At 46.2% G+C, this 23,439-nt stretch overlaps 1 protein-coding gene across 1 annotated transcript in view; it reads left to right on the plus strand.

The window, feature by feature from the left end:
* Nucleotides 1-23,439, plus strand: part of insrb (insulin receptor b) — a 112,637-nt gene that overhangs the window by 8,706 nt on the left and 80,492 nt on the right. Inside the window, exon 2 of the mRNA XM_061238109.1 lies at nt 21,238-21,786. Coding sequence (XP_061094093.1) covers nt 21,238-21,786 — 549 coding nt within the window. The remainder of the gene's footprint in view (nt 1-21,237; nt 21,787-23,439) is intronic.

Genomic DNA, 23,439 nt, shown 5'->3' on the forward strand with positions numbered 1-23,439 from the left:
TAAACGTTGTGATTCTGCGCACTCCTACCAGACCGAGGCCCCTGGTCCAGTGTCCTCAGAGTGCATCGCGCAAGAAGCCCATGGTCGTTCCAGACCGCCGGCCCTGCGTGGAGTTCAGTGTCGGGAATCATTTCTGCTATGAAAACAATCGAACCGATCTCGCTCTGAGCAACTGACGCCGTAATTGTTTTCGGGGAGGGGGAAGACCGCATGAATGCGAGCCACGCTTGATGGATTCATGCGCTCGCCATTGATAAAATCAACACGGAGCGGTCCCATGACGAAGTCCGTTAAACAAACGCCACGCCAGGCCGCATTACATGACTTGGCGGGAATGCGGTGCGCTCTGGGAAGGAATTAAACGGTTAGGGTCGCCTTCCTTAGTGTTTCCTTTAGGGTCTTATCTCCCAAAGTACCCTTCTCAACCTCTCCACTCCCATGGCAGTGATTTATAATCTTGTTTGTGTGCGAGTGTGTGTCCGCGGACGGGGCAGCTTAATGGTTAAAAGCAGACCCCCTTCCCTTCCCTTCCCCTCTCCCCGACGGGCGGCGCTGATAGGGCGGGGCGACGAGGAACACGACCTGCCCTTTGACTCCTGCAATGCATCACTGCTCGATGGAGGCAAAAACAAAAACATCCTGACGCTAGGTTCGGGGAGAAGTACGGGATTCCGACGGCGCCGTTGCCTAATGGTTCGATGTTTTAAAATGGCTTCCCTTCTCCGCGGTCCGTCAGACGCCCGCTTTTCTCCCCGTCTCTAAATTGATTTTTTTTTTTTTTGCCTCACCTCTTGACTCGACCGCATTAAAACCGTTCAGAAAACCCGCGAACGGAGTCGGTTAATGTTTGAACGATTCGAATGATTTTCTGAAATGGGGGGGGGGGGGGGAGGAGGGCGACGGTTGACCGTCGATGACCTGGCGGAGCGGTTTGATTCCGTTTGTTTGCGTTTTTTTTGGCTCTGCCCCAGCTGATAACCAGCAGTGACCCACGCCGCAGAGCGCGACCGCGCTGGGGTTACGTGCAGTCAGGGTGGACCGTGGGCCGGCTTCGGCAGGTCCGAAGAAACGAGACGCGTCCGGGCGTCCATTTTGTGCGGAAGTAAAACGTGCTGGTAACCGTACCTGACGGGCTCAGTGTATTTTAAGGGCGGTCATATGACTGGACGGCACGGACCTTTGACACGCGGTCCGTCTTCGGTTGTTAATCACTGCCCGTCTGCGAGCCACGCAGAGGAGGGGGGTCCCGCCAACCGGGATCAGATTCATTACAGTAATAAAACGTAGGAAAAATATATATAAATAAAGGTGCAGATTAATAAATGAAAGGAGTAGTCGTAAAAGCGGAGTCGTTTACGTGTGTGTGTGCGTCGTGTGGCTTCGGGAGCGGTCGGCGTTGGAGGCTGAGAGGCTGGCTGGCTCGCGGCGGTTTCCGCGCCCGTCTGCGGCGGGCTGGGCGCCCGTCCGTGCCGCGCGGCGTTCCCGCGCTGGTTCCGCGGACGCGGGCGTAATTAGACGGCGCACAGACCCTCCTTTCTTCCGCCTCCCGCCGTGCCGGGGCGATGATGTATACGGCCGCACGGCGACTCCTCCACTCCCTCGTAAAACCGGTACGATACTCCGGCTCATTCTGACCGTAAACCTTTCCGCAGGGTTAAGAGGGTGACGCTAATTTGTTTTATTTTGCGGATGAATTAGATTGGGATTAAAAAAATAAATTAAAAAAAAGGTTAAAAAGGGCGGGATGTCTGAAAATGGATATTTTCTTTTTTGCTTTGTAGTCTGTGCGTGGCCGACCTAATCTAACCGGGTCTTAAATAAGTGAACGCTCGGTGTGTTTGGAGTCTCCCCCGCGGGGAGGAAGCGACTCGTGGGGTACGATCTCTCCGTTCGGACCGGTCCCGTTGCGTAGGCCCGTCCATTCCCGTTGTGGTCCTTTAGGGGGTTGGGGTGCATTTGCCTTCCACTGATTTCTTGTTTGCATGTACTTCCCGTTCTCACAGTCCTGACTTCCCCGTTTTGATTTTTCTCAAGAAATCAAAAATAACTCGATGAAAAAAAAAAATGGGACCCATCTATTTTATTCGGAAGATGGATTTGTTGTTTTAACCGCTTTCGACATCATTAACGCGCAGCTTTTTTGTATTGAGATGGTGCTGCTGTCTGTAGAGGGGTATACTACGCTATGGGCGAGCTTAATGGCCCGCCAAATCCGTTGAAAAGGTTTCCAGATCAACAAAACAAGAGGCGCCTATGTCGAAACCTGGAGGAAATGTGAGATTACAGTAATATTACAACACATATTTTGAAGCTTTCCACATGCATATTATAAAAAAATAAAAAAATCCCGTGGTCCTGTATGACCCTATTCTGAAGCTGAAGCCTTATATTTGGCCCTTTTTGGAAGTGCACTGGAAAGTGATTTCCCGTAATTACGTCGAAGGGGACACTGCGTCGTCCGCACATCTGGCGTTGACGTTGGGAACTCCCGGGCGCGTGGAGTCGACTCGTTCGCACGTGTCAAACCGGAACGCTCCTGGAAGGGGGGGGGGGTTCCGTGTTCCCCGGGCTGTCACCGTTCGTACTTAATCGCGGAGATTAAATATTTTTCCGCGAGCTAGCCGCGCTTCAGCGCCGCGGCGGTTCCGCGCGGGGCGGGGAGCGTTCTCTCTCTCGCTCTCCCGTTCGCTGTCGTCTGCGCCGCTCCGGCGAGCTTTGATGCCGCTCTCCGTTTACCCTTGGCACACGGCTGCTAAGCCCCATTCAGCAACAGCATTAGCCAATCTCCCGAAATAAAAGGGGAGGTCCGCCACGGGTACCGAGCTGTTCCCCCGTGTCCTGCGAGGTTGCCTGGCATCTTTTACCCCCCCCCCCTCCCCTCCCCTCCCCTCCCCCCCCCCCCCCCCCGGATCCGGGCCGATTGACCCGGCGTCAGGTGAAGGGGTTTTTTCGGGTCTAGACTCCCACGGACGCCATTTTGCCCAAGGACTCCTTCACTGACGCGTACACAGCGCTCTCTCCTGCAGGACTGTTCAGAAGCTGGTAAAATTCACTCTAGTTTTCGGCTGGGTGAGGGATCCTGCTTATTGCATTTACTCATCTGCCACCAGGCAAGTATGCATCTCTGGAGAACCCTTGTGTCCCTGGATACCTGGCATGAAAAAGTTTAATACAAATTTTTTAGGATGAGACAAATTTGTTTCCAAACATCATGAAGCATGTAAAAAAAAAAAAAAAAAGTCTTTTGGAAGTAATTGTGTGAATATACCACTTTTCTTTAGATTTTTACTAAAAAAAATAGCCTTTTTTATTTATGGAATTATCAAATGAAAGAAACACGAGCAAATCAAGACTAGACCGATCTGTCTCTTCAGAATTAAGAAGTGTAGCAAGAACAGCTGCTATCCAACGCAGCGCTGCGTTTTTCTAGGTTGAATTACACGCATTAAGACAGCGATTACGCTGGAAGGGTCCCCTCCCCCCCCCCCCCCCCACCCTCCTGTTCTCATTTATAAAACTCTGTTATGAACACTAATTCTTTTCACGGCGTAAACAGTGATTTCCTAGTATTGATGGATCGGTAACGTGCAGAGCGGCGATGTGTCTATTTCAGGGCTGGGAGTGGGGAGGTGGGGTCCGGGGGCGTTTGGCTTGGCTGAATCACTCCTTTCAGCCGGGCAGCAACAAGGTGAGCGCTAAGCAGTCTGGGAGATTCTCCCTGGAGCTGGACGCGGGCCTGGGTTGGTTAATTCCTCTTCCGTCACAGAGGTGAACGGGTTCACTCATTTGGTGATTTGTTTTTCACACTTGCAGATGCATGCGGGCAGCCGGCCTGTTCTCTCTGCTCACCCCCCCCCCCACCCGGCACCCCTCTCCCCTCCCCTGTTGCACACAAACACACGCGCTGCACAGACAAACCTGGCCTCCGAGATGGATCTCGCTCTACAACGGATATATAATGGCCTCTTTCAATTGGTGAAAAGGTGTGAAGAGCAATCTATCCTTCTGTTTTTTTATTTTATTTTACTTAAATATATATTTTTAAGCCTTGTCCTTTAAAAAAATAAATAAAATAAAAATATATATTTATGGCTTTAGGTTTCATCCTCCCTGACCACGCCTGAGTTACGGCATGGCTGAGCACTTGTGGATGCTGTACTGAGACGCGATTGGCTGGTTGTGCCGTTGGCCAGGGATTGTAATAAACCCACCGCGGCTGTGCTTTCGCCCTCAGTGAGACGCAGTATTGTCTGGCGGAGGAGAGCCTATTTCCGCAGACATAATGAATAGCTCAAGATTGGTTTCTATGGCAATACTGTCACATTCGCCGGGCCAGAAACAAGTTCAATTTTTCACATGCACATTCTGTAATAACTGCTGAAATATTTAACTTGTTTTGCTTGGTGCCTATTATTATTATTATTTTATTTCTTTTTTTTTTTTGCTAGTGCGTTTTCTTTTAAAGGATTTGCTTTTTATATGATTAAAAAATAATGGATTGAAAATAATGTTGCTTCTGCTTCTGAAATTGTTATAGTGAGTTAATAAATGTGTTCACAAAATGTCTGTCTGGGTTTAATTAATATGAAACCATGTCTTTCTCAGCATTTTCTTGTAAGTTGCAAACGGGACATTTTTTATGTTCTGGACACCGGTTCAGAAGCAGTCGATGGCTTGTACAGTTTAATCTGCAATATTGTGGCATTTGCGATTACATTCTGGGAGGACCATTTCTCAAGCTTACGAGTATTTTTCTACCAAAATTTCCCGTTCCTGTCTTACATCTTTCTTTGTGATGATCATTAGTTCTGTCTACTTGTCAAGTTTGTTTAATACAATGATTATTCTGACTGGTTTATTAAAGGTTTATGTTATTTCATATCAAACATGAATCCATTTTAAGGAAAAAGAAGCCTTGTAATTTTACTCTGTTGTATGAATGTAATGGTTCATTTTAGTTTTAGATTGTTGTACTGGTAATAGTAATGCTTAACTCTTGGAAAGAAAATCCATTTTTGCTTCAGTATATGTTTGTTTTATGTACTTTTATGCCTACATTGCATGCCGTTTCCTGTCTGACCCATTTCATGATTGAAGCTGGCTTTCACATTAAATTAGAAAGACATGGACAAAAGCTTCGTAATGAAAGTTGCGCTTTCCTCCGTGATTGACGAGATTAATTATGCGAATGGCAAATTGTGATATCACGTTTGCGGGGGGGGTTAAAGAAAGAAGGAATGAAGAAAAGAAAGAAAGAAGGGGGAAAGAGAAAAGCCCACCTGTCCTGACATGGAGGAGCACTAAATTAAGGAGCGGGCGACAGCCCCCCCCCCTTCCCTGTGCGTTCCCAGCTTGCGCCAGACGGCTCTGCCAGGAGTCTGTTCGGTCGCAGTTTTCAGAAACGAGTCAAAAATTCTGCAGCGCTCCAACTGCCAAATCCACGGCTGCTCCTGGGCCTTGGCCGCTCGCCAGGCGGGAGAATCTAACCGTGGTTTACGATGATGTTGCCTAAACAGTAAATCTATTGTTAATTATAAAAAAAAGTACACTTACGGCGGCTTTATATATTTATTTTATATCGCGCTGGCCGCCCCTCGCGGTTTTTGAAGACGCCGTTTTTAAAGCGGGCATCGCTTTGCCGGGCTTCTTGGTGCGGTGCCAGAGGAGGAAGACCCAGACGGATTGTGTTACCCTCTGTTTGTGTCAGGTCTGAATTGGGCTACTCCCTCCTACACTCCCATAGGTCGGCGGGGAAGCCGCCGGCTTTGAAGGTCGCTTCCAACCGCGAGTAGAGCTGAGGTGAGAGAAATTTAAGCGGTTTATCGACGGCGCTGGAAAACTACGCGTTTTCAGCTGCTTGGCTTGAGTCGCGTAAGCAACAACGTAGTGACGTTGACAAACAGCACGACCACCTCACTTTTTTCCATGGCAGAAATCTCAGACCTGTACCTTTCATGGAATTTTAATGACGTTTATCGGACTTTCGTCCATGTCTTTCAGCCCACCAAATGGATGTTACCAGCGGAATTTTACAATATGTAGCTTTTTAACCTCTTAAATTCAAGGTCTTCATTAAATGCTGCTTAAATGGTGCACGTCAATATAATAATTAACATTGCAAGGCCAAGAGAAGAAAAATTATATGAATACTTGCCAAACTGTTTTGGGTGATTTGTTGTTGTTTTAATTTATTGGGGCCCAGCCGATCCTGTTGTTCACTGATAAAAATCTGAAGATTTCTGAAGAAGCCAGAACTGGCTCTCATGGGGCCAATAATGCCCAATTATGGATAGCAGGAAAAAGGATGGAATGAAGATGGTAGCTTCTTGCCCTTCGTTCCCATCAATTACCCCAATATGCGTTCCTGGGAGTTTGATTAAATTCATGTTCTTCCCTGCCCCACTAGCTCACTTGGAAGGCTCAGCGTGAGAGAGAACACCAAGACCCAGTCTTAGGAACATTGCATTTTCTTATCGCAAATACATCTGAAATGAATCTTTTTCATCAATGGAAGACTTTTTCTTCAGTGGTAATGAAACGGCGGCTTGACCTTGTCAGCTATTTGTGCACCACTGGAAAAATGTGAATTTGTGCTGTTCCCTTTTTCCAGCGCAAATCCATCCTAGTCTTCCTATTTGTTTTGTCTATTTTATGCAAATGCTAGTAGTGGTTGGTGGGGAAAGTTATGAATCATCTTGTATTATTATCTCTGTATATCCACTGAGTGTCCTTTAAAAAAAAAAAAAAAAAAAAAAAAAAAAGTAGGATTTGGTCTTCATCTCCTGTCAGCCCTTGCTCTGTAAAATGGTTTCTAGCGACAGTTCAGTTTCCCCCTCCTACCCCAAATGGAATTGGAGCGTTTATTTTTGTAAAACGCTGGGTTGGAGCAGCCAGAAGGATTATGAATTTGTTTAGCACCTATTTAAGCCGCTGTACTACAAATGTTCATCTGCGAAGAGGGCAGCCATTTTCATAAACATCGGTTTGGCAGAAAACCAATTTCATTCCCTGGTTACAATTTAATTTGCAGTGTTAACTCCTAATGATCATTAGGATTTGTGTATTGGGCATTTGATGATTACCCCATGGTCATTGTGCTGTTTCAAAACAGGAGGGCAAATGCAGACACAGTTTGCGTTTCGCAATTTGACCTAATGTTGGGACATAATGTATGGGGATTTGGGGCAAAGGCTGAAATACTGGGCTGTCTGGTCACCATTTTGTGTGTCCCTATAATTAGCACAAGTTTCTTTTGTTTAATGTGAGGTATAGGTCAGAAATGGCTGAGCGGAGGCGAGTGATTGACAGGCGAATGGCCTATGAAGGTGTGGGGGGGAACTAGAGGAGGGACTGGAGGTGGGATCGCACAGGTTTTCATCTTCGTCAGGCAGACTTTCCACCAATCAGAAGTCTCAGCCGGTGGTCCCAAGCACAGACTTGCACCCCCATTAAAGCAGCCATTTTGTCCCTGCCTTTCCCACTGGTACCAGAGTGTACCTGGTCAGGACTCTAGAACCAGTGCTGATATCCATCCATCTCTAGTACATATACACGTACACACAAGCACATGCAGTGTTACTGGGTGTGCAGTGTTACTTGGAGGTAATATGAATATGAATGTATACCACCATCTTCACATATTTCCCGCTTGCTTTTCGGCCAATGTGTGGTAGGGGGGGGTTGGGGGGTGGGTGGGGAGTGGGAGAGAGAGGTTGACAAATAAACAAGTGGTTTTAAAGCAAATTGCCCCAGATGAAAAATAGTCTATGGTAATAATCCCTCCTGCGATCGACTAACTGGCCGTCCCTGTGCGCCGTCAGGCTTCAGGGACGCTAAGCGGTGCGGCGTGTTCTCTGAGCTTCCTGGAACACCGGGGTCTTCGTCGCCAGTTGGCGAGGGCGCGGGATGACGCGTGAATGACGCCGTCTTTGGCCCGCCCGGTCGGACTCTTCGTCCCCGCGCCCCGGGAGGACGAGGAGCTTCGAGGCGTCGCGCTCTCTGGTGTCACCGTTTCCATGACGCTGCTCTTCAGACGCCATCCAAACTAATAGGGGGGAAAAATAACTGAATTATGAGGATTGTGCTTTTTTTTTTTCTTTTGTCCTTTGTTTCGTGAAAGTCATACCAATTGATGCTCAGCCTCATCATAGGCTGCCTGTAGCCTGGTTGCTAAGCGACAATACTGGGCAAAACGAACAAATAAAAATAAAAATAATAATTATAATTATAATTATTATTATCATCATCATCACCCTCATTCCCCACCTCTCGTGGTTAAAACTGTGCATCGTAACTCCCGGTACATTCTTGCGTTCGTTTGCGTAAGAGTTCATGGCGTACGTGCTCGGCACTGAAGGCCATGTACGTTACAGTTTAGGTGTCTCCCATCCTGTGTTGTGTGCGTACCTTTGGCCCGGGAGCAGACCAGGCTGCTGTTGCTTGCTAGAAAATGGCCCCCGGAAAACACAATGCGGGTTGACCGTGCGGCCCTAAAGGCACCCCGGCCGCGCTCATAGTTGTATTAGCGGCGGCCATTTTATTGCGCTATCCTGTAAATATGCACCCTGGCCTGGCTGGTGCGTTTTTAACCTCCTCTGTTGTTTTCTGGCACAAAAAAACAAAAAAAGGCAATTTCCTACAAAGTAAGCGACTTTAAATGACAGTGGACTATTCTGGGGGAAAAAAACCTTGACTTCAATGTTTCATTTATTGGTTTAATATTATTTGAGGGACCAAAGATGGCTTGGAAGTTTATTGATGTTTTCATAGTCTGTTATATCAATTTATATATATTTTTTTTGGTTTTTATGAAAAAGGAAAAAAAACAAGCCTGTCTCTATGAAACTGTTTTGCTATTGCAAGTACAATATAACAAACCAGCTTCAAACAACTGGTCCTGTGAATTCTTGGACTACATTCCTTTTGGTTTTAGGAAAACTACATTTACCATGAGGTCAATTCTCTTTTCCCAACAAATTCTTCCATGTCAGGCCCTCCTATCAAGTATAAAGAGAGCAGATCAATGACACGGCCCTTTGCTGTTTAGTAAACGTTCCAAGCTGTGCCCACGGTTTAGCTTACTAGCATCCCGCTGCTGTCTGTGTGATAAGTATTTTCTCTCGTCTCTAAACCCCCGCTTACTATTCGGGGAATACTTTTCCTGGAGTGATCTTTTTTTTTTTTTTTTTTTTGATTGGAGCGGTGCCTAATGCACGCATTGAACTCTTTCACCAGGGTTCTTTTCCTTTCCGAAAAGCCTGTTTTGCGTATGAAATCGGAACGTGCGGGATAAATCTGGAGTTCAGCAAATCCAATTCGGCGAGGCTGGTAGCGACTGAACTGAGTCACCTACGTTGAACCCGGTCCTGGCTCAAACACGCGTTAAATTAAAGGCTGTGTTGGAAAAGGCCGTTCAGAATCCCTGGGCCACGTTTTCCCACATCAGCTCTGGGGAATTCAAAGGGGACGGTGGTTTTGTTTTCATCTGAAATCTTTTTTTGTTTTTTTTCTTCTTCTCATATTAAATCATTTGGCAGCAGTGCACCGCAGATCTGTGTGACCAAAGAGGCACATTAAGGAGAGCCTTTGACATGTAATCTGCCTGCTGCTTGAAGCCATTTCTTCTACAACGACCCGTGACGTTCCTCACCAACGCCGCCGCTGTCGAAACGAAACCAAAATCGAACGATCCGCTGCTATTTTAAAACGAAACCCTGCTATTTTAATCTCGCTCGTCCTTTGGCCGGCGATCTGAGAGCGTGTTGTCATGAATGTCTGTCTTTTATCAGTTCTGCAGTCTGCCATGCATTGACACATGTCCCGAACAGTAACCAGATCCTAAATATAAGTCTGCACTTTTGAATGGGAGGCAGAGTCTATTCTGGAACAGGTGCCTTGGGTTAGAACACCGCATCCTCAGAAAGAGTATTCATTTATGCAAGAATCTCAATAAGAAGGGTTTTGGCGTTTCAAAGTTACAATTTACTCACTTGGGAGTTAAGCTTGTCATGTCGGCATGTGCGGATATGTGTATAAAATACATGTATGAAGGTAACTTCCCAGCTAACACAAAACGTTCTCCCAATGTTGCTGCAGTGTTATAACACTGGACATTTTGCATTTGTTGAGTTGTTCAGACTGATATAGATTTTTTTATATGCCAGCTTATGGAGGGAGTCTAGCATCATCCACTCCTGACGATTAAAAAGCAGCCATTTTAGAACATCGTTAGGCAGTGACACGGTCCGTAGACCAGAACTGGGTGCAAAAGGCTTGGGTATTGGCAGAATAATGTAAAGCAAATGCATAAGTAAAGAAGTAACTGACATCTTTGCTTTTGATTATACATGATTAGAATAATGCGTGACTTTAAAACAACTTGCAAATATCCCTTCATCAACCAGAGACTTGTCAATAGCTTTTCTGATGTTACTTGTGAATTGCTCAAGTTTTATATAAACCACTTGATGGTCCATTGTATTGACAGCCAATTCTGATGGTCCAATGGAAGCTAGGTAGGTGCACTGTTGTAAATCCACAAACGTATGAACCCTTCGAAGTATGCATCAGTTAATGTATCAATCTCAATAAAAACATTTACATAAAATGCCAACTTTCTCACTTATGCAAAGCATATATTACTTCTGTTTAACCACACATCTGCTAACCTAAGTAGAAGTATCCACATGCTTTCTGTCTATACCAAGTGCAGAATAAGTACGTGACAGAAATAGTTTCTCATCTTACGGCATTTAGAGATTTAGGGACTGTTTTGGCTTTCTATTGAGATGAAGAAACTCAAAGTAAGTTTCAGTCATGTAACTCAAAAAGTTACATGACTGAATTAATGAAACATGGCAATTTTTTTGGGAAATGTGTGATGTTTTGAAACGCTTGGGGTGTTGAAACACCTCATTTTAATTTCCGATTTCTTAGTAGAATTATTTCATAGGTTTTGTGTACATATTTCGGGATATTTTTAGAGTACGTGTTTTGTTCCCCTTCTCTGTATTGTAGCCTTTGTGAAAGGGCGAGCGAAGGTTGAGATGTCTGCACTCTCGTTTCATGACTGATGGGAATAATGGCATTGCCTAATTGAGATGATTTATCACCGTATGCGCAAGTGATAGGGCCTGCATTATACACCATAGGTTAGTGTTTTGAATAAAACAAGTGTCTGTGTGTGTTTTACCAAATGTTTGTGTCTGTCTGTGTGCTTTACTGAATGTTTGTGTCTGTGTGTTTCACTAAGTGTGTGTGTGTGTGCGCGCGCATGCACGTTAAATGTTTGTGTTTCACTGAATGTGTGTGTGTGTGTGTGTGTGTGTGTGTGTGTGTATTGAACAGATTTGTCTCTCTGCTTATGAGGCTATGCAGCCAGACTTCACAGCGTGCTTTTGTGGAATGGCAGTAATACTTGTCTGTAAATGTATGGCACTGTTGTGTGCTGATGTGTTTGGCTAGGCTATCAGTGAAGTAATGGAATGCGAACAGATAGCCTAACTGGATAAAGCAGGAAGAAAAACCTCTTGCCGTGAATGTTTCGCGGTCAGGAATGCGTGCCTTTTATAATGGTCCTTTCCGCCCACCACCGATTTGTCAACAGGGGCGTTTGGATGCATTTTGTGAATTCTGTACATTTTTTGCTGTAATCAGGGTGTGGACGTGCAGGATCGTCAGGAGGTTACGACAGCGACATGTCTGGCAGAATGGGTTCACGAGTGCACGCCGTGTTAGGGAAACGTTTTTCTTTGCGCCCCGGTTCCCGACGGAAAGGTATCTGACCGGAATTGGGGTTTTTAAATCTGCTTCTAAGCGTTATCGAGTTGTATTGAAATTGTGGGCTTACGGGGTGAGAGGTTACAGAAGTTCACTGCGAGGAGCGAGAGTCTGTGGTCATTACAGTTATTTCTGTCGGAGTCCCTGCGAGTGGTTAGCCAAACTCTCAGCGCTCTATAGATAACATTATGGGGTATGCCTGGGTAACCTGTAATTTTAGTGGAAGCTATCAACCTGCCATCTCTTTAAACTTACTGGATGGCAGTTGTGCCATCTCAGTTTTAAGTACAGTATCACCCTGTGCCATTCTTTTGAATCGTATCCCCAGTTGTGGTCTCGGTGGAGCACATGCTGAAACTGGCCCCTGGGTTCTATTGAAAGAGCTGCCATGGGTTTATCTACTCTGTTTTTGTTTTTAATTTGATAATGTGTATATGTATAAATATTTTTTTTCTTTTTCTTTTTGGGTAGGGTGGGATTGCAATCTTGATTTTGGTTAAATAACTTTCCAGGGTCAATCCAAGTTGATTTTTTTTATTATGACATTTTTTTATATCCGCTTTTAATTTCCGAAACATTCTGTAATCCACCTATGCTCAAATACAGTAAATCGTAAAAAGAAAAAAGCGAATACACAAATACATAAAAAAAGAAAAGAAAAGGAACGGACGCATTTCAGCGTTTCGGGTTTCAGGCGGCCATGTTGGGAGGGCTGGTGACCGCACCGCCCTCCCCCTCCCCTCTTGGAGCGTTCCGGAATTCCTGACATACGTTCCAGAGCCGCAGTGTTCCAATTTCCAAGTGCCAGTTACTATTGGTCGAGGCGTATTAAATTCTCAATTGGGAATGCGACGCTAAAAATACCGGCTCTCCGGTCGAAAACGCTTACTGCGAGCCCAGGCGGGGCCCTAGGTAGCGCTCTCTCGCCGTGGATCCGCGGGCTGTCCCTATATGGAGTCGCCCCTTTCCCCCCCCCAACTCCCACGTTGGCTTGATTAATTGATCCGGTTAGGCGGGCGTCGGGCGAGCGCGGTTGCGGAGGAAGCCCGCCCGCCGTCGGGGCCCCGTAATTGGGCCCCGTCCCCTCGCTCCGGCCGGCCCGGGTCTGTTGTTCTTACCCCCGTGTTGCCGGGGTCCGGGGTGGACGCGTCGGGGCCGATTGAGCCATTGTGCGCCCGTGCTCAAGTAACAGCATGCCACCGGGATTTCCATTCATGCATGTGATTGCTAACCGTCCTGTAGGCCTTACGTCATCCTCGGCGGGGGTCATGTTACTCTCCCCCCCCCACCCCCCCAGATTTATGCTGCACTGTTTGGAAGCGTCATTGTTTTAAAGCTACAGAGAGGCCCCGCTGCAACCCCCCACCCGCCCCCACTACCACCCCGTTTCGCCCCCGTGTTAAATAAAGACGAGACTCCATTTTGCTGCCTCGTCGGGGGGAGCCCAGCGTTTCATGCTAACCGTCGTCGCGGTGCTTGTGTTACGGTGTTGCTCTCGGACTGCGAGGAGCGGCTCTCTCTGAGCGCCGACGGGAACCCTGCGGCCGTAGACGTCCGTCTTCTGTCCAGATTTGCCCGTTACGTTTAACCCCGATGTAGTGGGCTTAACAACTGTAACGTCACGCGTGTTCTCTGTGCAGTTGCGCAGGTCACGCGACAGGAATCCGGTATAAAAACACTGAGACGTAACTTTCGTTTGGCCCTCGTCACAAGAAGGGTGGATCTCGCATTCATGGCCCATCAGCGAAACAGGTTTTAGCTGAATTATGATGAATGGGAATTTATGCAAAACAACTTTTTTTTTATCGGAACAAAAAACATATCCTTGACAGAATTTTCCTGTTTCTTTTATCATCGTTAAAATTTATTGCGTTTGTACTTTGACAGGTTTTGAGAACAACCAAAAATGCTTCACCTATATCACTGATCATTGACGTGACTAAACTTTTTCTCATTTCAGAAGGCGTTTGTGTTATTAATATGAACTTTTCCACATGATACCGTATGTTAAATGTTTTCTGTAAGCTGGGTTTGAGAGGTTAGGCAGAGGGCAGCAGGTGCCCTCTCCGCGTCGTCGCGTTCGCCTCACTCGGTTATTTCATATAACTGCTGGCGTGTCCGTTTTTTCTTTTTCTTTTTTAAACGAGCCGCCCGTTTGTAGATGTTATCTGTCGAAACTCGCCTGTGTACAGTACAGAACTAAAGTGTAACAACAAGCTTTTAATTCAGGTTTGTGCTGCGATTGCTATCTGCCAGGGAAAATAGGAGCTGATAGCTTGACTTTATTGTGTTTTTATAACTTTTTTTTTTTGTTGTTGTTGCTGCTGCTCCCTGAGCTGTTCTGGGATTCTGGCCGCGGTGAAAAGCGTTTGATTGAGAATGTACCGGAAGGTTTAGTTGGAAGCGGCTTCCATCCGACCCCCCTACCTCCCTCCCGCCCTCCCTTCTTATTTTTAAAGAACGGAAAAATTTTCCTTTGGCGGTTTTGCGCAAACAGGCTGTGAGTTCAAACGTGACGTCATGCCGGTGACACCCATAAATCTGTAAGATGAGTGATCGGCTGGTGTCCCCTTACCCTTCCCGGTCAAGTCAGGCCCACCCTCCATCCGTCAGAGGTAATAGATTGGTCCTGGACAGAAGGGGAAGTGCCTAATGCTCGGCATGTGTGAGAACGGCTCGGTGCTGGAGCTCCCATAAGCACTGATAACCTGCATTACCCCACTGGCTTAAGCGCCCGCCTTTCCCCCAGTGTATATTACATTGTCGCTGGATGGCTGTCTTCGGTGTGTGGGAATGGGGTTATTAATATTTAATGGGGGCTGCATTAAAAGTGTCTGTATTTCCGGCTGTTACACGGATACCCATCCAGCCTTTAAGCGCTCTGAGAAACTCCCAATAATCACAGCGTCCTAAAAATATTTATTTGACATGAGTTGTGGAATACTGCTCTTGTGAAATACCGAGTAGGAACCTGCTGGCTTTTTTTAAATTATAATTTTTTTTAAGTGGTTTTAAATGGCAATTTAAACATTTTAATCCACAGAAAGTGTGGCTGACTGGAGCAAGGCAAGCCTTGGTGGTAGTTCATCTCACTGTGAATGTCCCATAACGAAGACTGAGAACACGTATGCAGCTTGAGTTCCTTAGACTTTATTTTATTTATTTTTCAACAAAGGTTTTCAGACGGAATATTGAACAGTTTTTGTTTTTTTATTTCTTTTTTTTTTCTTTTTGTCCCGCTTCAAACACCCAACTTGCCCTTGGGCCACAGAACACAACCCAAATTTCCTCAGACCTGCTCATACATGGGCATCGAGTGCACACACCGTTGCCGTTGCGTCGCCTTTTTTTGGCTCTCCGCTCCGGAGCGGAGAGGCGGACGCCTCGGCTGGCCGAGAGCATCCTCAGAAGACGATCGAATGTTCAGAAGAGCAGTTTGGTCCCGTGAAAGATCAAGCACCGGTTAACAGTGGCGATCCTCACCCCGTTCTGCTGCCTGACTCTCGTTTACGCGACGGTAAAAGGGATCGAGATTGTTGCCGAGATTGAGGTAAAGGGTGAATTGAAGCGCTCGGAATGCTTGCGGAAGAGACACTTAAAGCGCTTTTTTTTCTGCCCCTGAAAATAGAAATATCTTCACAGGGGCAACTCCTGCTTGAACAAAGGAGCATTTTGTGTTCGCGCTTTTGCTCGTGCAAACCCGAGACGCGACAGAGGTTCCGCTAACTCGACTGAAGAGGAACGGCGGTCCTGAGGGCATGTTTCCCATTCCGGTCGCGGTGTAGCGGATAAAATAATCGGCTCATTTGAAATGTGTAAGATAAACCGGTTCATACAGACAAGGGCTGAGAACTTTGATTCAGACTCAATCATTTTTATACGCTTGAGTTATCGGCGGCAATTAGCTAACAGTATTGTGAGTGGGGTCTTACATGCTCAGCCTTCCAGAAAATTCAAGTCCCTAAACCAAATCCGTTTTAAAAGTAATAACATTTTTCTTATTCACATTTTTATTCTCGGCACGAACATATTTCCATTTTTTTCTGTCAATGAGGAGAAATCGCAACCATCAATCAGGGCCAGTCCTGTTTCCTGGCTCCACCCCGTCTCCGCCACTGTTAGCGTTTTTTCATTTGTTATTCTGACACGTCTTTTAAAAAACATGAAAAATAAAGTTTTTCTCCTATTCGTCACCTCGATTGCCCAGCAGGGCATGATAATGATTAATCCTGTGAAGAATTGCCCTGTCAATGATTGATGCCAAAATTCTGCCGAGATACTTTCCTTGATATGCAATAGCGGACTGGAACACAATTTTATACATATAGCAAACCACTTATTTGTTTTTATGAGCGTGTTATATTCTTCAAAATGGTCAAACAGAAAGTCATGACTATTTTGAACGGAGTAAAGAAGTGGCTGGCTAATTCCAGCTGTTGGCGTGTAGGCTACGTGCAGCGCGTGCCCTGCTTTCCCAGGTGCCTATTTGCCTGTGCATTAAAGAAATTAGCATGCTAACGCTACGGACCATCTTGCACGTCCTCCAATGGGAATGCTGCTAACTGGCAGTTATTTCAGTTCAGTCCCAACTGCCCATCTGCACAGCTACTGTGTTAGGATCTGTTCTCCTTATGCTGTGGCCACAGTCAGATTGCAGGAGTTTTGGTCTTATGGGATGAGGCAGATAACACATTGCTAACCAGAACCCTTGCTATGTGAGTGTTGTGGCCAGTTAACCACAAAAAAAAAAAAGGAGGAATCCTATTTTACATTAATGCCATTTGTCAGACGCTCTTATCCAGAGCGACGTACAGTTGATTTGACTAAGCAGGAGACAATCCTCCCCTGGCGCATTGCAGGGTTAAGGGCCTTGCTCAAGGGCCCAACGGCTGTGCGGATATTATTGCGAGTACACCGGGGATCGAACCCCTGTCCTTGCGTGTCCCAGTCATGTACCTTAGCCACTACGCTACAGGCCGCCCTGTATTTGATTCCGTTCTGGGACGTGGGACGCTTCGCCACGCTAAGAACCACCACTTCAGCTGCGCCCAGGAGCCCTCGTGGACTGTACTGTCCTTCGGCGGCCATTTTGAGATTTGGCCAGTTTAAGAGGAAATGCTTGCGATTTCGCGTTTAGGAGGTTAGGTCACATTTACTCCAACTTTACTCCACTTGCAAAATACTACCATTTTAGGTAGTATACCCTTTTTTTTTTCCCCCAGTATAGACTGACAAATACGTTTCTTTTTTCAAGTTTGTTGCGATTGTCAAGGTGAGCAGGTTAATCTGGAACATCCCTGAATTAATTCTGTCTGTCACTGCAGGTCTTGAGGCAAAAGGAAAAAAAACCCCAAAAAAACTAACAACAACTTGTGGGTGGGGAAAAAAAAACAAAAAAAACACGGAAATGCACAAATAAACACAGTATATTTATTACGCTGTTCTGGATTCTTTGACAAATTGGTGGCCTCTTTAACAGTGATGAACTTAGAAGTGTAATTACAAGTGCTCCCCTGCTGTTTCTTCACACATTCCACGCAATATGAACAGAGAGGGAGGGAGGGCGGGCGGTGGGGGGGGTCGTTCCTTTTCACTACCAGGGTGAAGGAAGCTGTTGAGAGGCTTATGCAAGCTCGACAAAATATTCCGGTTCCTTCTCGACGGCGGCGGCGGCGGCAGCGAGGCCCTGCTGCATTTAAACCGTTCGCCGAACTTAAAAGGTGCAAGAGAGGGCCTCGGAAATGAATAAGCAAAGGTTAACGCTGCGGCTCCTGAAACTCCCACCCTCGCCCCGTCAAATGTGCTGACCTGACGCCATTTCGCTGGCATCGCGTAAAAAAAAGAAAGAAAAAGAAATCGACTTGTCACCGCCAGACGCGACGCACACACTTCGCAAAAAAAAGAAAAAAAAAGAACGCCTCATCGTTTCTCTCGCCCCTCTCCTGAAGGCCGACCGCGGACGCGAGTCGACTCGCCCGCTCCGTCTTCCAGCGGAAGACGGCGACTTACGCAACGGCTCGTGTCTGGCTGACCAGAAAGCCCTTCTCCAGCACTCGGGGCTCATGTGAATGGCCCAGAACGCCGGAGTCTTAAGAGGCTCTGGTGTATGTATACTGGCAGCTACTTGTTGCTATGGAGAGAGAGTGCCTTTTTTATTATGTTTGCCCAATTAAGTCTTCAGGGAGCTGAGGTAACGGAGTTTATTCCCCCCCCCCCCCCCTCTTTCTCCATATTGTTTTTGTTCGGGGATGTGTAATTGTGAGTAGTGTTGTCAGTGAGCTTGCGGCGTGTCTACCTGCCCCTGCCGTTGTCACGCGGTGACGAGCCTCTTTTAAACGGACAGAAACAACAGATCACTGGTAACCGTAAACAATCGGCGAAGGTGGATGATGGGCAGGTTCTTTGTTGCTACTCTCGCACTGTGACAACTAAAAGGGTTTAATAACGGGGGCTGATGGCTTTGAGAGAGCTGTTATTGTTTTGTGGAAGTGGGATGGTAGTACTCCTATTCAGTATTCTGGTGTGTCCTTATTTTAGTGTCGTGGTGCGATGTGGGGTTTGTGCCGTGCTCAGGCTGTTGGTCGATTTCGGTGGTAGTGAACTTGTGTGAGCTGTGAAATTGCACACCATCTCAAAGTAACGTTAATATTTTCCCATCATGACAATGGTCGCTGTTATTTGGATGAGTTAATAATATTTAACTAGTAATATTAGTTCAGTGAAACTATCCTAGTTGGCCCAGTGGAATTGTTATATAACACTAAAGTCAAGTTTATCCTTATTAAATGGGCATTCACGAAACTGAATTATGGAGCTGTAAGAAATCATTAAGCTATCGGATAAGATCAGGATATTTCTCTCAATGGTAGTCTTCATTTTATTTGTATTCCACAGAATTCTGAGCACTGCGGTTGCATTGGCTTCACTTCCTGTTAGATGTTGACTGATGGAACAGGAGAGGACTTGCACTCGCTGTACCTGCACTCCTGGCGTCTTGTACAGTTGACCCCGAATCGCGAGTCGTAAAAGGCTTATCTCCGCTCGCCCTGTCCTTACCTATAACTCCAGGATAGCGGTGAACTTAAACCACCACGTCCGCAGTACTACACCCAGTGCGGCTGAGCTCCACCTGGGAAGGCTTCTGCGCAGGAAGCGGCCATAAAGGCTTTTTATTTTTCTTGTTCTGGCCACGCCCGAATTTGAATACGGCTGTTGTTTACAGGTCCGCTCTGTTAAAACATTGCATCTGGGCCCTGCTGAAAGGCATTCGGCATTATGATGAACAATGGGGCACATGCAAGCAGATGGCGCGGCTATTTGTATTCCCATGATGCAATCCGGCGCGCGGCCGCGGCGGGCGTGTGCCTTGCCCCGCGAGCCTCTCTGCGTCGCCGTGCCGACCGGCCTCAGACTGAGTAATGGCGGTACGGCGGGGGGCGAGGGCCGCTCCGTAGAGACTCGGGAGAGAGAGAGAGAGAGGGAGAGAGCGGCGCATTCCCGTCCTGCAGGGAGCGACGCGCTCGTTATCTCTCAACATGCGTGACCCTCCCGCTGTAAACACAAACACATGCGTGTAGTCTCCTTTGCTCCGTGTTCCTCTGCTTACTGTACTGTGACAACTTTGAAACTGCCGTTTTTTGTTTTTTTTCTCCTAACCCAGTTCGTTGTAGTGAAGTTAGGCGGCAGTTGCCCTTGCGAATTACATTTCGATCTGAAAGCGGTATTCCCTGTTAAATAAAGATGTCCCTAATTTCTTTGTTGATTATTAGTGCTTGTGAGACCTGGGTCAAATACGTCATTTGTTATGGATTAAATACTTTTGTATTTGTCTGCTGTACTGGAACCTCTGAAATGCTCTCAACAAAAGTGCAAACCCTGCCTTCTGGTCCTCTTGGTTGGCTCCCTTGAACCAGGCAAGATCAATTGAGCGTAGAAAAGTATTTGAATCCAAAACAATTACGTATTTGGCCCCGGTCTGCTGCTTATATAACATTATTCCATTTTAAGTTGGTAGCGAGTCGGGACAGTTGAAGTAAACAGAGTATTCGTGCTGTGGGAGCAGGAGAAGGCTGTGGTGGCACTGCTGACGTCGTGAGTCTTCAGCCCCTGGATTGGGCCTTTTTAAAAACCCAAGAGCCCGTGCAACAGCTGGGCAGTGCTCTCAGGAGCGCCGATGCGTTGGGTGTGACGTTTACGTTCAGCGGGATGAAAGCGGGGCACCTGTTCCCAGTCGGGTGCGTTCTCCCTGGGAGGAGAGGGCACTGACGTGAGCCGCGGTCCAGGTTTTTCGAGATAAAAAAAGGGAGGCGGGGATTTAAAAATAAAAAAATAAAAATAAAAAATGAAAATAATAAATAATGGTTTGGAAGAAATCCTGGAAATGCACGGGAGAATTTTGCCGTGGTAATGATTGAATCATGATGCCGCAGTGAATGAAGTGCTGCTTTTTATTATCCGCCGGCAGATGTTCCTGCTCTGTGTGTAAGTCATAAGTATCTGCGCTCTAATGAAGTCTCCCGTCCTCCTGTGGCTGTGCTCTCCGGCTGTGAATGAGGCGGCAGAGCTGGCCTGACCCACGCGCCCATGCCGCTAACTCTGCCCCTGCCCTCTCTCTCTCTCTCTCTCTCTCTCTCTCTCTCTCTCTCTCTCTCTCTCTCTCTCTCTCACACTCTCTCTCTCACACTCTCACACTCTCACACACTCTCTCACTCTCTCACTCTCTCTCTCACTCTCTCTCACACACTCTCTCTCACTCTCTCTCACACACTCTCTCACACTCTCTCTCACACACTCTCTCCCTCTCACACTCTCTTTCTCTCACACTCTCACTCACACACTCTCTCTCTCTCCCTCTCTCACTCTTTCTGTCTCTCACACTTTCTCTGTCTCTCACACTCTCTCTCCCTCTCTCTCACTCTCACACTCTCTCACTCACTGACTCTCACTCTCTCTTTCTCTCACTCTCACTCTTTCTCTCACTCTCTCACTCGTATTGGAAATCCACCACAGTTTAAAGATGATTGATGGTTAATGATGATTAAATCATTGCCTACTTTTTAAAAAAGAATCGCTCCGTTCAAGTGCGCCGTGCCTTTTCAGTCCATGTTTTAAATATGAAAATAAGATTTCCGAGCTGTTCTTCTGCTGCAATTATCGTCTGCTGTTATAAATACTCTGGGTTTGGCCCCTGTTCATTGGTAATTGCTTGTATTAAGTTTTCTAGGAAACTTTTGGACGGATGCCCCTAAACATATGACTAGATGTTATTAAGCTGAATAAAATGAAGGCTAAAACTGAATAGCTCAGCATTAATTTTACACAGATCTGCATTCATCCGTGGCTAAAATAAACTGCACAGCCAGAACTGAGAGGTGCTTATAGTGATTTTGTTTGTTATTTAATTATTTTTGTTTGTTCCTTTTTCTCTCTCTCTCGCTACCTCTCTCTCCTTCCCTTCAGTTTGCCCGAGCAAGGACATCCGGAACAACGTGACCAACCTGCAGTCCCTGGAGAACTGCACGGTGATCGAGGGCCACCTGAAGATCCTGCTCATGTTCAAGACCAAGCCGGAGGACTTCCGCGACCTGAGCTTCCCGCGCCTGACTGTGGTCACCGACTACCTCCTGCTGTTCCGCGTCTACGGCCTGGAGAGTCTCCGCGACCTCTTCCCCAACCTGACCGTCATCCGGGGCAACAACCTCTTCTTCAACTACGCCCTGGTGGTGTTCGAGATGCTCCAGCTGAAGGACATCGGCCTGCACAGCCTGATGAACATCACCCGCGGGGCCGTGCGCATCGAGAAGAACCCCGACCTCTGCTACCTGTCCACCCTCGACTGGTCCAAGGTCCTGGACTCGGTGGAGGACAACTACATCGTCTCCAACAAGAACGACCGCGAGTGCGGGGACGTCTGCCCCGGCACGGCCAAGGGCAAGACCACCTGCAACCAGACCACCATCAACGGCCACTTCAGCGAGCGCTGCTGGACCCAGGACCACTGCCAGAGAAGTAAGTGGTCCGCTCGTTTTTTAGCCTTGTCCTTTTAACCTACTAACTCCCGGAGTCTGGAATTTGAGGACGCTGTCGTCCGTTTCTAGTCCCTTATTACTACGGCTCTTTTTATTAAAATAGGTTTTTGTAAGAAAGGAACCCCCCCCCCCCAAAAAAAAAGTTAAACCTTAACATTTGTCGGGCAAAGGGACGTTGTCGTTTTGGTTTGTACCTTTGTTTTTCCCCAAGAATTTCATGGATCTGGCCAGACCCATCAGGAATGAAACGTGTTCAAACTTGACGTAAATGTTATCCCGCCTGTTCGACAGAACTGTTAAGATTTTTATGTCCCGGCGTCAAAGGTCAAGCTCACAAAAGCTCCTGAAAGGATTTTTGGTTTTCGTCAGCAGCTAGATTATTTTGGCTTTGCTTGAATTTCAGTAAAATCCACACTCAATACTCTTCAGTTCCAAGATTCCTGCATTCGCAGCTCTCTTAAGAAATGTCTGTGGTGCTCCAGCATGTCTCCTTATACTTATATTGGCTAGATTTCCACCTCGTGTTCAACGCCTCGTTGATACTAAATGTTTTGGTTCTGTACAATCTGTACTGTGTTTACAACCTTAATTTATTTGTTTATGGTATTGGTACAATATTTTACAAATGTTACAGGCTGCCTACTTATTCTGTGCTTTTCATGCAGGTAAGTCTGGTCCCCAGTCACGTATAGCCTCTTAAATTATTTCCACAATAGAAGTACATTGTGAGTCGAATTTGGTTAGAATCACAAAATGAAATTGTCAAAATCAAAACACCCTACTATGATCTAAGTGATCTCTTTCTAACCTTTTTTTCCTAAGTATGTTTTAGTGGCATTTCTGATATCTGCCTATATACAGTGGTCTCCAGAGTTATTGGCACACAATTATTCAAGAAAAAAGATTGCATATCATCAACAACACTGATAAAAATATATATGTTCTGTTCAAACATGGAGGAAAACGGTATACTTTTATTAAAATACATTTACTCACATTTTTCAACGTTTTTCATTAAGTAATCTTTTTTTTTTTCTTCTGAAAACCAGTGTCAGATTTATTGGCAGTTGTTGTAAATAAAATCAAATGTTAAATTAGCAATACACTGGAGAAATGCCTCGTACTTACTGTCAGATATGGAGGTGGGTCATTTGATATTTTGAGATGTTTTGCTGCCAGTGGTCCAGGGGCCTATTTCAGATCAGTGCCACACAGTTCAGCTGAGCACCAGGAAAGATCTGGTTTTCTCTGCTAGGAAGCTGAGGCTTGGTCTTAGGTAGATTTTCCAGCAGGATAAAAGGACTCCAGGCATACATCAAAATCCACACACAAAAGAAACCGGTTTTTTTGGGGGAAATATATTTGTTTTGCTTGAAAAATGTTAGGTAATTCAGTTGATTTAATCCGTTGAATCATTAACAAACACACTACATGTTGGAAAATAAAGCTTGTGTCAATAACTGTTTTTTTATTTTTATATTTGAGGGTGGCAATAATTCTTGAGCCCACTGTATATTGGCAGACAGAGAGCAAGATAGAAATGTAGGATCCTTAGTACCACTTATGAAAGCTATAAAAATATCACCAATTTCCTCCTGTCAGTGACTCTCATGTCGAAATGTTGGAAATGATT

The sequence above is a fragment of the Conger conger genome, chromosome 4, assembly GCF_963514075.1.
Source record: "Conger conger chromosome 4, fConCon1.1, whole genome shotgun sequence".
NCBI classification, from domain to species: domain Eukaryota; kingdom Metazoa; phylum Chordata; class Actinopteri; order Anguilliformes; family Congridae; genus Conger; species Conger conger.